This window comes from Thermobia domestica, chromosome 16, assembly GCF_964235325.1.
Source record: "Thermobia domestica chromosome 16, izTheDome1.hap1.1, whole genome shotgun sequence".
NCBI classification, from domain to species: Eukaryota; Metazoa; Arthropoda; class Insecta; order Zygentoma; family Lepismatidae; genus Thermobia; species Thermobia domestica.
Window position 1 is genome coordinate 108,120,000 of NC_137469.1, and position 12,823 is coordinate 108,132,822.

The 12,823-nt window shown below is 38.2% G+C and overlaps 1 protein-coding gene across 1 annotated transcript in view; it reads left to right on the forward strand.

The window, feature by feature from the left end:
- Positions 1 to 506: 506 nt before the first annotated feature.
- LOC145673319 (histone acetyltransferase KAT6B-like) overlaps positions 507 to 12,823 on the forward strand; it is a 130,426-nt gene continuing 118,109 nt past the window's right edge. The window contains exon 1 of the mRNA XM_081742915.1: positions 507 to 1,279. Within this exon, the coding sequence (XP_081599041.1) occupies positions 653 to 1,279 (627 nt within the window). The 5' untranslated portion in view covers positions 507 to 652. The remainder of the gene's footprint in view (positions 1,280 to 12,823) is intronic.

A 12,823-nucleotide genomic window follows, 5' to 3' on the forward strand; every position in this document is an offset into this window, starting at 1 on the left:
AATAAGCAAACATCTAAAGTGTATCTTGGTTTTAACAGCTGATTTCATGTATATTTGAACTGATATGACAGACTAGAGTGTATTAAACTAAAAAACGAGTAATTATTTGTATTATGGAAGTGCTTGTCATAAGTCAGAACTGAAAACTTATTACTGTTGATATAAAATTGCAAGTTACTCCATCAATAAGAATATTAGCGCACCGCGACCGCGAACACAAGCAAACCGGAGTTTAACTTTCAATCACAGCTGGTTTTCAATAGCAAAGGTAGGCTCTGGATCTTGGCTTTACCACACTGTCTGAACAAGTAAATAATTTCGTCAATGTTCTTTTGTTTCATTACTACAAAGCTAAGATGCTGTTCTAAAATGGTAACAATATATAACACAATTTGTTTAGTGATACTGAGTTTAATATTATGACATATTTATTAGTTTCACAACAACTATCTCTCGCTAGATCCTTCACCTTCAACAAGTGACTGTGTACTCCCATAATGCTTGCTACTTCCGCCATTACGCAGGCGTCGTGAGCTGCTCCTACCGAACAGGCATTTAGCGACAGGAAAGTTTGCGGGTCCGCTAGCGCTGCGAATTTATTAGTGATTTTTTTATGAAAATAATTTTGAGTTTCAAGTGGTAACGAAGCAAAATGAGTGAAGTTAAGAATCAGGATCGCATTTTGGAAGCGATTGATCAGCTGAGACGACGAAAAGCGCGCCCGGACATCGAAAGAATTTGTAATTTTCTTCAGCGACGATTTGCCGTCGACCCTCAGGATACCGTAGCGGACCTGGAGCGCCTTGTTGACGCGGAAATTGTCATAAAGGTGGAATATAAAGGAAATACAAGTTATAGAAACGCTGCTAAGTGGTCGAGATATGCATTGTATAAAAACAAACCCGATGCACCTAATATTGTTATGCTAAATTCGGAGCGCACTAGCAGTTTGCTCGGTAGTGCGCTAGCAGAATTAATAGTTGAGGAACCGGAATATTTAGATATCGGAGTACCATACGAACAAATTGAAAAACATATGCAAAATAAGGACAGTGTACGTTTCGCTAAAAAATACTTAGATTTAATTTTGCAGCGTGAACTTAATTGCGGCAATATAGTGAAATTAGAAAATGGAAATTACACTGTGAATACGAGCAGTTCTCCAGACGCGAAAAAAGATGGTAAGCAAAATGAGCAATTAAATACTGGGAATGCAAATAGTGTCGGAGATTCGCAAACTTCTACAAACCTTGGATTTCGAATAGGTGTGCGTCGCAAGGTAAGTCGAGTTTATTTAATTAAATTATAATTTTATTTTATATCTTAGAACTGCATGTAATATTTACTATTACCAGTATTTAATTTTTAAAAAATCCAATAAATTGTTAGGTATTTTGCATTTCAAATCATATTATGCTACTGTAAAAATTAGATTAGGTTTTATTGTTTGTCATTTTGGATTTATTTTACTTACTGTGTTATTTATATTCTGCTGCTTTCATTAGATTGCATTATCAATTTGATTTTTGAAAAATGTCCTGGCTATTTGTGGATCAATTGATATTTTAAATTGTACACTTCGTCAAGGAGCTTAGTTAATTAGGTTAGGTTTTAGTTAGGCTTATCCGCACATATTTAAATGGATGAAAAATGTAATAAATGTTATTGCATCACTGTGTTGCAATGTCCACCTAAGTTGTCATTGAATATTTTTGCTGAGAAAATCATTACTTATTTAAAGCGCTGTAAAGTTGCATGTTGGCTTAGATTTTTCAATTCCACAGAGAACAGAATACTTTTTTTTTTTTTTTTTTTTTTTTTAAATCACCAAGACCCAACTTTTCATATATTACTTTATTCATGTCTATCTGTGAGGCGTGTCGCGTCCGTTCCGGTTTATGCTTACTTTTCGTGCAAGATTAAAAAAAAAAAAAAAAGTATTGCGGCATATCCTCACACTATAAATTCTAGCCGCTGTTGGATGCGTAAACGCGCTGTGTGCCAGATAAAAATATACATCAGAATAAGAGCTCAAATACTGATTATTTTTCAATACTATGGCACAAGTGACTTTTCTGTATTTGTCATGGCATTAGTTATGTATTATTTTGAGGATACATATAAAAATGTTAGTCGCGATAGGATGCAGTCATCGATTTCACTTGGAGATCATCTGTTGCTAGCTACTGCTGCCGCCTGGTGCTAGACTGCAACACTACGAGGAAGTAATTAGAGGACGTCTATTATATGAAAAGGAAATGTATATAAGTAACTTCTAAAAGCCAAGTTGTTGTTTACGTGGTGTTAAATGTAACAGTTTTTAAAATAGATTTAAGGGAGGGGGAGGGTGACACTTGTTGACGCCAGCTGCTGTTTGTCATTCTCTCCTTGCAAAGAAATCGGGCGTGATTTTATAGATACCCCGCGCCGATTGAAGAATTTCAGTTTTATAGTAAAGATCTTTTAATTGTTACCTGTGTAAAAATATTTAGCATAATGTCTCTCAATTGCGTTTTATGGGCCAAAGGCTGAGCTGACTGGCAATTACTTAATGTTCAACAATTTGTAGTATGATTGAATATCAAAAAGATAATACGTATTAGGGGTGTGCGCGCTTCTGTACTTTACCAGAGGTGCTATGAAATTGTTATCCAATTTATGACTGTATGGCAACTTACTTAAGGGAATGGATGGTATATGCAAGACAATAATGATTGATTAATTAATTAATGGGATGAATGAACTGCGAGGAAGCAGGAAAACCTACAAAAATTTTTTTTAAAAACTGATCGATCAGAAACTCGCATTGCGTGTAGTCAAACCAGTGTTATTTCACACCAGTAGTTATTATTTTACTTCAGAACCACTTTGCCTCGTAGGTTTCCGAAGAGCAAGGGAACACGGTGGCTAATAGTAAAGCCCTTAAAAACCTGGTTGATCTCAGGGCATATAGAGGGGGTGTATATGAGTTCGTGTGGAGGGAACGCGGTAGCTCAGTGGTAGAGCGCCTACCTCTGGTGTGTGGTGTCCCAGGTTCAATCCCCAACCAAGTAAGTTTGTGGTGGACAACATCGTGTCCATGGGTTTTCTCGGGGTAATCCAGTTTCCTCCCACTTTCTCACTCCACCAATTCTTCCATTGTCATTCACTTGATTTAATCATCGTCTTCCTTAGCCAAAAGGACATAACGTAGGACGTTAAACTCAAAGATTTATATGAGTTTGTGTGGACAACATCATGTTCTCTCGTTTCCTTCCACATTCTCATTCGACCAATTTATTTCATAATAATTCACTTTGAATAATTATTAGTTTCATTTAACCTACAGGAATAACCGTGGGACCCGAAGAGCAAGAGCATTCATCTATCGAGATCTAGATGGGTGTATTTCTGTAACAATAATAATGGGTGAATTAAATGTTATTTTGGGTCTCTTAGACTAGTAGGCCCTATATGATAGCTTGTATGTTACAAGCTAGGCGGGGGGAGGGGGACGAAATGCTGTAACCTCTTGTTAGTAACTGTGTGTATTTTTACTGAAAAGAACTGTGATTTATGCATATAGAAAATAATGAAGTACCTTTCCTCTGGGCCGAACTTTCTTCCAGAAAATTTTTCTCGGGCGCAAAGTCCAAATCTGAAGAGGCTGCACAGAGACATGATTTGCTAAAGGATGTACCCTGCACAAGCGTGACATGTGTGATGAGAATTTCATGTAACTATTATGGGGGATTTCCCCATAATTATGTCTGAAAAAAAAAACACTGCAAGGGGCTACCCTTCTCCATAATTGTCGCGCTCAGTATTCAAAAAAATCATCATCAACATTCGAGTGTGCTCGTGGGTTTTCTCGGGGTTCTCCCGTTTCCTCCCACTTTCTTCATTCCACCATTTCACTCATCTCTCATCATCACCGTCTCTTTTAGCCTAACCGGCATAAACGTGGGACGTAAAACTTAAAGATTTCATTTCATTTTTCAACATCCGAGTACATTGTCATTAACCCTACCACTCTTTCTTCATAGACGGGATGACTTAAAAGCCACCGAAGCCTATGATTGAGACTGATTGACAATTAAACGCAAATGAGCTATATAGACCATCCCAGTCTTTTCTTCGTGATCGGGTGTATATTTATCTGCCACATCCATCCCTAATGGGTCATTGTTAGGTCTTTTGACGCAAATTGAGAGGTGTCAATACACTACGGTCTGCAGCTGATTTCTTCATTTTCAGTTTGTTACCCGGTATCAATTGCTTCTCCCTCCTTTTCCTTCCACCATATTTTCTTTCGCGTTTTTTACAGTACAATTTCGTCTCAACTAATACCCTATAATTTGTTCCATTTTCGCTTTTAAATTTGTTCAGTATGGTTCCTTGGTTGAAGATAATTGATTTACGAGTACTCTAAAAGCTTATCCTAGTCTTGCCTTAGATAGAGATAGTGCGCTAGGATAATGCTCGTGTTAAAGCCATTACCATTGGCGCTGATGGAAACTGAATTACAATACGAGTCAACACACGGTGGCATGGACGCTCTCCAGGGGAAGGATGATGGACGGAACTTCTCGTAATTAAATCTTGACTGTTATTTATGTAGGTGGTCTATTATACACTAGTCAGGTTCTGAAAATCATTCAGTTTTCCTATTGTTTATCGTGTAATGACTGTTGATCCTCCCTTCTGATCTTACGACATGTGTGGCGATAATCGGAAAAACAATAATATATATTTTTAAAACACTCTTTATAAAAACTCAGTTTGTGAGTTATGCTAGTATACAAACTTGGAAGCATTTAAGAAATCTATCTGAAATCTTTCAGTTTAACGTCCCACGATTATACCTGTTAGGCTGAGAGAGGCAGATGATTAAGACAAGTAAATTATGATGGAAGCATTGGTTTAATGAAAATGTGGGAGGAAACAGGAGTACCCCCAGAGAACCCACGGACACGATATTGTCCACCACAAATTTACTTGGTCCGGGATCAAACCAGGGACCTCATGCACCAAAGGTAAGCGCTGAAAGCGTTTACGAGTTACAGTTTGCATAAACATCTGGAGCTAGACGAAAACGTTCTTATTTTTTTTTTTATTATTATTATTATAAATGCAAGACAAGAGCTCCCTCATGGCTATATGATTAGCATCAGTCACGATATCAGCTCTAATTTCTTGGGGGACAAGCGGAGGAACGGAGAAATATTTACGGGACAACTATTTTGTGTATATCGAAAATAATAGGTTTATAGCACTTGACCTACATTATTTTTACAGTCTCTTGCGGGGAGGGCTAGCCCCCGTGTCCACCTTCTAGTGTCTTCACTGGTTAGCATACGCGGCTTCAACGCGGGAAACCCAGATTCGATTCCGCGATAAGAGCCCATAGGTTTGGTTCCCACGTTAAGCGGGATTTAGGATTTAAATCTCTGGGCTTTAGACATCTATAACCATGTTAGCCTCTTACGTATGAGGGATGAAGGCCTTCGGCCATCACACTATCTGAGGAAAGGGAAGGAAGGAAGCGGCTCCCCCCCACCAGGAATCGAACCCAGGACCACTCGCAGCAAGGGCAAGAGCGTTAGCGACTCACGTTAAGCAGTAGGTCCACGTCTCATATACAGTATATAGCTTCGGCGCTGAAAGGGACGTCGAACTCTCAAATCAATTAATCAACCAACCATAGAATAAAAAAAGTTGAATCCACTGATAATTAACCTTACCGGAAGTTACAGTTGATACAGTTTTTGGAGCTGATATCCAAAAGTTATTTAGTGGTAAATAGGCGAAGTTGTGATAAACCTATTGTAGATAAAGAAAATTATGATAAGAACATAAGTCCCGTTTGGAATAAAATAAAAAAGAGTAGCATGATGAACCTTGTATATGCGGCTATCAACCTTTCATTTCTGTAAACACATATCGATAACATAGATAAACAAAAGCCATTAAACTACAATTTATTGTTGATTCATGAAAATGGAAGTGGCGCTTGTTTACAAATTTATCATTTGACACGATTTTTTTTTAATAGTGTCGGTTTCCTTGTATATGAAAACGGGGCAGAGGCAGGGGCGGCTTTAGGATTTTAATTTTGGATAAGCCCGCTCCCTCGCTTATTGGGTACATATACACATTTGATTAATTAATTACAGTAGGAAATTACTTTTACAGTAGTGGTAAGTGCTATTTGTTAAAATAATTATCTACCATTAATCTAAATAGTGGAAAATATATTTACTCTTTATTGTATCTTTTAGCATTTATATATTTTTGAAAATTTTTGGTTAGGTCCGTGCCTACACGCTAAAGACGCCACTGGGCAGAGGCATCAGGAATAACGTAGGAATTCCATTACTATCGGAACTTTTATTTTTCTAATGGTATCTGTTGCTTTATGTATGTATGTCCCAGTATATTTAATTATACTGTTTAAACCAAATTATATTTGACCGAAAGCCTCCGCCCAATATTCAAGAAAAGCATAATTCTCATATTCTGTCGTTTATCCTACCATTCTTTCTTCAGAGACTGGATGTCCTAAAAGCGACCCAAGCCTACGAACGATTGCTTATGAAATGACTTATTTGACAAGTTAAATGCAAATAAATTTTAAATAAACCAGTGCCAGATTTATTATTTTTAAAAAATAATACTTTGCAAGAACAAGGGACCTTTAATAGAAGTAAGTAAGTACTTATCTTCAGAACCTCAATTATCTGCAGTTGACGAACATAATTTTTTGAATAATCACTTTTGGACCTCTTATTGTTCGTGCTTATGTCGGGAATCTCCCGCATGATAGAATTGCAGAATGTGGAGAAAGCAGGAGCAGTCAGCATTGAAGGGAGAGAAAGGGAATTTCCCGTTGTGGTATTTCTTAGAAATTGAACTGGCAAACATCGTAGAACACAGGAGAGGAAGAAACTCTCTAGGATAAAACAATGCCAATAAAAGTACGTGGGAAGAAGGGAAGCAAGAAGACTTTTAAATAATAGAACCAGCATTTATTTCCCTACTACAGTTAACTGTTAATTGTCTTAACCAATAGTTCTTCACGTGGGCGTTAACACCCCCCCAGGGGGCATTCTTGTTTCCGAAGGGGGCACTGGAACAAAAAATGAAGATAGACTATTTAGCGGGCATTTTGGATTTCATGACCTGTTAGGTTATTCCTTATTATTGGACGAAAGTCATTGTGCATTTTACAAATTATGAGTTTTTTTTTTTTTTTTTTTTTTAATATAGATTTTTGAAGACTGTTTAAGAATAAACCCTTTCGTCTGGTTCTGAGCTATTTCGTCCAAAGGACACCGTACAAAAAGCATTGCATTTCCTGAGGACTCCCTGGTCAATTGTTTATATGGAATCAACTCCCTATGACCAACCTTGTGACTTCCAGAGGTCACTGAAGGTCACACCGTACAGACAGCATTGCATTTTCTCGACTGTCAGATTTGGGAGATTTTTGGATATGTTGTAGCTGAGGACCTCCCGGGAAATTGTTTATATGGGGTCAGCTCCCTATGACCAACCCTGTGCCCTCCAGAGGTCACCAAAAATCACACTGGTTCAAACTTGGCATGTAAAAAAATTGTTGTGTGTTATACAAGGTGACCAGACGTCCCGTTTTAGCCGGGACAGTCCCTTTTTTCCAACCATTGTCCCGTTTTATTCTGATTCTCGAACGGGACGCCTAAATGTCCCATTTTTAAGTAAAAATGACCTATGTGTCCCGTAATTATTATTCAAAATATAAATCGTCAATATAAATTCTACTCTCTTCCGTACCAACACTCGTTGCCAAGGTTCAGTCGTGTCTAGAACTTCTGAATTTTCAAATGGGAATTGAGTGTTCGTGGTTCATGGGAATTGAGTGATAATTCTGAGTGTTCAACTAGTTAAAAGAATTGTTGGGTAGAACGTGCCATCGGGAACCATTATTTGTTGTGTGGTACACGTAAAGTTAGAAATGGTGTGTTGTCACTCTTACTTGCGTATTTTGTAAATTGAGAACACTGCTGAGTCCCAAAATGCAATCTGGAAGTCAGATATCCCCTCCCCCATCCGTAGCCGATTCGTATGCTTCCCGTTTTCGCAAGTGAAAATTCTGGTCACCTTGGTGATATACTGGGCTGCGGCAAATGAGGATGGTCCACGTAACGGTGTGACTTTTGGTGACCTCTGGAGGTCGGGTGGGTCATAGGGAGTCTGTCCCCTATAAACAATTGTCCAGGGGGTCCTCAGCTACAGCATATCCAAAAATCGCCCTATCGGACACATGAGAGGATGCAATACTCTTTGTACAGTGTCCTTTACTTTCAGCCTTGTGCATGGGTAGATTGGGTTAAGATGAGGGCACTAGGTTCGAAAAGATTGAGAACCAGTGTTGCCAATTTTTGGGGAAAAGTCGCGTAGTCTAGGGGGTTCGCATTCCAGGATAGGGCATTTCCTCACTCGCACTACAGATGCCTAAAGGCATTTTAAAAATTTCAACTGAATTCAAATGTACTGGTAGTTATTGGTGCTCCCCCCTCAGAAAATCCTAGATCCGACCCTGCTCATATATAACTAACAATAATTTCACTTTTATATATATATATTTAACTTTATGATCAATTTTGCTTCAACGAAATCAAAAATAAGTTTAGAAAAACGAACAAAATTCAAGGTCTAGGAAAAATCTTACTTCACTTCTACTCACGCTTCTACAGATAATCTGTTTGCTATCGTTAATGAAATATTTGTGTTTCTAAACGGAAGCTCTGTAAACTAAAGGACATTAAAAGCTGGAGGTGGTCCCCGTTAGAAGGTAAGAGATAAGAGCAATCAAAGCGGAATATAGGGATAAATGTTATGTGCTTTCCCAGCTCGTCAACAACTGCACTGATTCAAATAAGCTAAAGAAAAATAAAGATATAGGCCTATCTGAACTGATTCGAACTAATAGTACTTATTTTATGATAAGTTGATCGCAGTACAAAAGTCGCTAGATTTGTAAATAAGTCGCCAAATCGTCATTCCAAAATCACCAAAAAAGTCGCTACAGTTTGTCATATTCGTTGCTGTCATTTTCCATTGTACTACATGGATCTAGATAAAACCAAGAAGTAGCACAAGGTTTTATTAAAACGTAATGTATAAGTAAAACATGTCTATGCATTAATCATGCTGCATAAAATAATACGCACTAAAAATATGAATTAAACAGCATATTTAATAAACAGCATTTTCAATTTATTGATTGGTTGGACTTCATCTTTTTTTCAGCTCTGAGACCATATGAGACTGGACCACTTGCTACACTAGAATCCTAACCACTATTTGGGTCAGTACTGGAGGCAAACACTCCACTATGGATTAAAGTCATAGCCAAAAGCAGAGCTCCCTCGTGGCTATATGGTTAGCATATGCGTCATTGGTACGGGATACCCGATTTCGATTCCTGGTAGGAGCTCATGTGGTTCGGCTCCCACGTTAAGCTGTAGTCTAGGTCTCATATAAACTTGCTACTGACACGAGCGCTGAATTCAGATCCAATCGGGAGGCCGCGGTGGCTCAGTGGTAGAACGTTCACCTCTGGTGCTTGGGGTCCCGGGTTCAAACCCTTCTCCCGCCAAGTGAACTTTGTGGTGGACAAACACCGTGTACGTGGGTTCTCTCGGGGTTCTTCCGTTTCCTACCACTTTCTTCATTCCGCCATTTCATTCATCTCTCATCATCCCCGTCTCCTTTAGCCTAACCGGCATAATGGTGGGACATAAAACTCAAAAATTTCATTTCATTTTTTTCAAATCCAATCGGAACCAAATGCCTTAGCCACTTGACTCCAAAGTTGAACATAACCAAGTCCTATTAATGCATTGTATTTTGTCAGACGTTTTCAGTATATTAACCCTAGAACTCATACTCAAAAAACTTTACACTTTTACATAGGTCTAGTACACTCCAGCCAGATATCTCAGTGGAAGTAATTATAATTGCATGTTTCGATCACTAAACGTAAGGCATCATATGCTAATAGTACTAATGTTAATTTCGCATATCCACACCACAACATTTTGACAAAAAAAAAAAAAAAAATCGATATATTTATTGAGAGAAGTATAGAATTCACCTATTTACATGTAGCTTCGTAGGGGTAACATTTCACCATCTTTTACTTTTTCCTGAAGCTATGCTTCTTTCTTAAAGATTCGTGCAATATCAAACATACCCTGTATAATATCAAAATTTCATCAAACATATCTTGTGTAATAAAATACTCCCATGCGCCCTGTGGAGTAGTTGTTTTAAGGCCGCGTGCTGGTTCGGGTGTGTGTGAAGCACATTGTGTTGACGAGTCTGACTGTGAGTAATGTTTGGAAGTAGAAAATTATACTGTACAATCTCTTTCGGTTAAAATATCTTATTCACCGCTTCTGAATCCGAAAACAAGTTTTCATGTCATTAGAAAATTCTTATTGATCATGTATCCTGTGTTTTCGAAGTATCCTTCTACATCACTCTCCTCATGACTATCTTCAAGACTTTCCTCGTGAGATAAAACTCCTTCTTCTGTAGCCCACTCAGACACAACTTCTCTAAAGTTACTCACTGAACCTTCGGTCTTTCTTCTTATTGAACTCATTTTCACTGGCTAGCCGGCGTATTTTGAAACTAACATCAAATTACACTCACACGTAATAATGTAATACTAACTTGCCACGTATTAGAGCCAGAGCCGTAGCTAAGGGGGGGGGCAGCGGGGCGCCCGCCCCGGGCGCTGATAGCAAGGGGGCGCCGAACGAGCAAGGAGAAAGAAAAAAGTGGTGTTGGACATGAGTAAAATACGAGTCGCCCTGTGAGGTGCTAGGTGGCCAGAGCTGAAGCTACTGTTTACCTAACAACACCAACACAATATAAAAAAATTGTTGAAGGAGAGTGGCTGGGAATATTTAATTAACTGAAGTATTTACATAAAATGCAAATATCAAAAAATATAAGAAGTTATTTATTCCCTCTTGGAGATCAGGTTCTCTCCTGTAAGGGCCGCCACTCTCTTATGAAGTCGGTAGAGCAAATATTATGTATTCCTGTAGAACAGCAGATCTCAGGGCCATCTGCATAACAACCATGCTCAAGGATGCTTTAATAGTGAGTCAGTTATAAGTTTCAAATAGGTTAAAAGAAAAAAAAAACTATACTTTAAATTTTACAGGTAGCAGCCTGTAAATGATCTCACTATTTCATGGCTGTTATTTTGTTCTTTTGGGCAGAATTCTCTCTGAGCCCATACAGAGAGATGGTCAACATACACAATCAAGGGGAAAATGTCTCCTTGAATCACACTCCTGAAACAAAGATATCATTAGTGCAGGTACTCACCCTACAGCAATTGAATAAACAGTCGTTCTGGTAAGAGCTGACAGATTTATTTCCCACAGAGGAATCAGGAATCTCACACATAGTAGATGAGATGATATCACACTTTATACACTAAATACTTATCACCTTTGTAGTGCACTATCACATAAACACGTTACTTATAGATTTATATTTTATATTTTATCACACTAAAAAAAAAAAAGAAAAATAAATTGAATGAGAATTACTGTAGGCTGAACTGAAACCTGAAAGGTCTGACTGACCTTTAAATAACAAAAAAAACTTTTATAGAAATATTTACAGAATTATTTATCTCCTCATCATTTTGAGTTTCTTGTCTCTAACAGTTTTAGAGGAGAGATGTATTTCACTGTCGAAGAAACATATTTCACTATATTTGTGAACTAACAACACAGAGTGATGATAAAAAAAAATAAAGCAAGATTTTTATATGGTGATGCACTGTTCAAACTTCCCTTGACGTACACGAGTTCTGAAATTGATTGAACACAGGGTCCTCCTAGATGCTCATTCCACTACACGAAAATGTTCTGGTAGAAGATATGGTACGCTGAATTTCAAGCATTCTATGAAAGAATGTTTAGTATCTCCAATTTAAAAAACAAGCAAATTAATTACTTGCAGCCTTGTGCTAAAAATGTCCAAGGCCAGGCACAGTTTAATAGCGTTACTGGCCTCGGTGTTGTATCTCTATTTGAGATATGTTAGGATATATATTTCTCCCATAGTTGGAAAAATGCGATTGTCCCATATTAACACTGGGAGTTACGAATAAGCTTCAAATTATCTGATCTCTACTGAGTGTTCTAAGCACTCAGAGAATGGATGAATATTAAACAATGATTTCAAAATTTAAACTTCCATTGTCACTGAATAGAATGAGTACCACTGACGTATAACTACAAATGTGTGTAAGTCATACACTGTTTGTCACTGGACTATATCGTGATCTTGAAGAGTTTTAGTATAACACACTCGCGATACAGTTGTTCACAGGACAAATCCCGGGGAACCGAAACAATTGTTCTCACCGTGTCCTGGGTATCGAACTCTGTACGGGAAGTCAGGTGACTTCCTACTACACCGCAAACTATCTCTTGTTACTTCACGAGTCTAGCTTCAACTACCCCGTTCTCCAAGGAAAACGAGTATATGTTTCTGGCAAAACACAGGAAACGAAGAAACTCGCTTCTCCCAGCACCCTTTGACAAAGGTTCTTGCCTTGGGGCGAATATTGCGGGTGGTCTCCTGTGTCAATGCCCTTCTTCAGCCACCATTCGTAGCCAACTTCACCTTTCTTGGCTGATACGTGCTGCCCCTCCTCCAGGCAGTGGCCAGCACGGAAAGTTATTGCTTACAGCAGAAACTATGATAGATTTCCGCCTACTTTTGTTTTCCTTCGCTAGTTACATACAAATAAAATATAGAAACATAT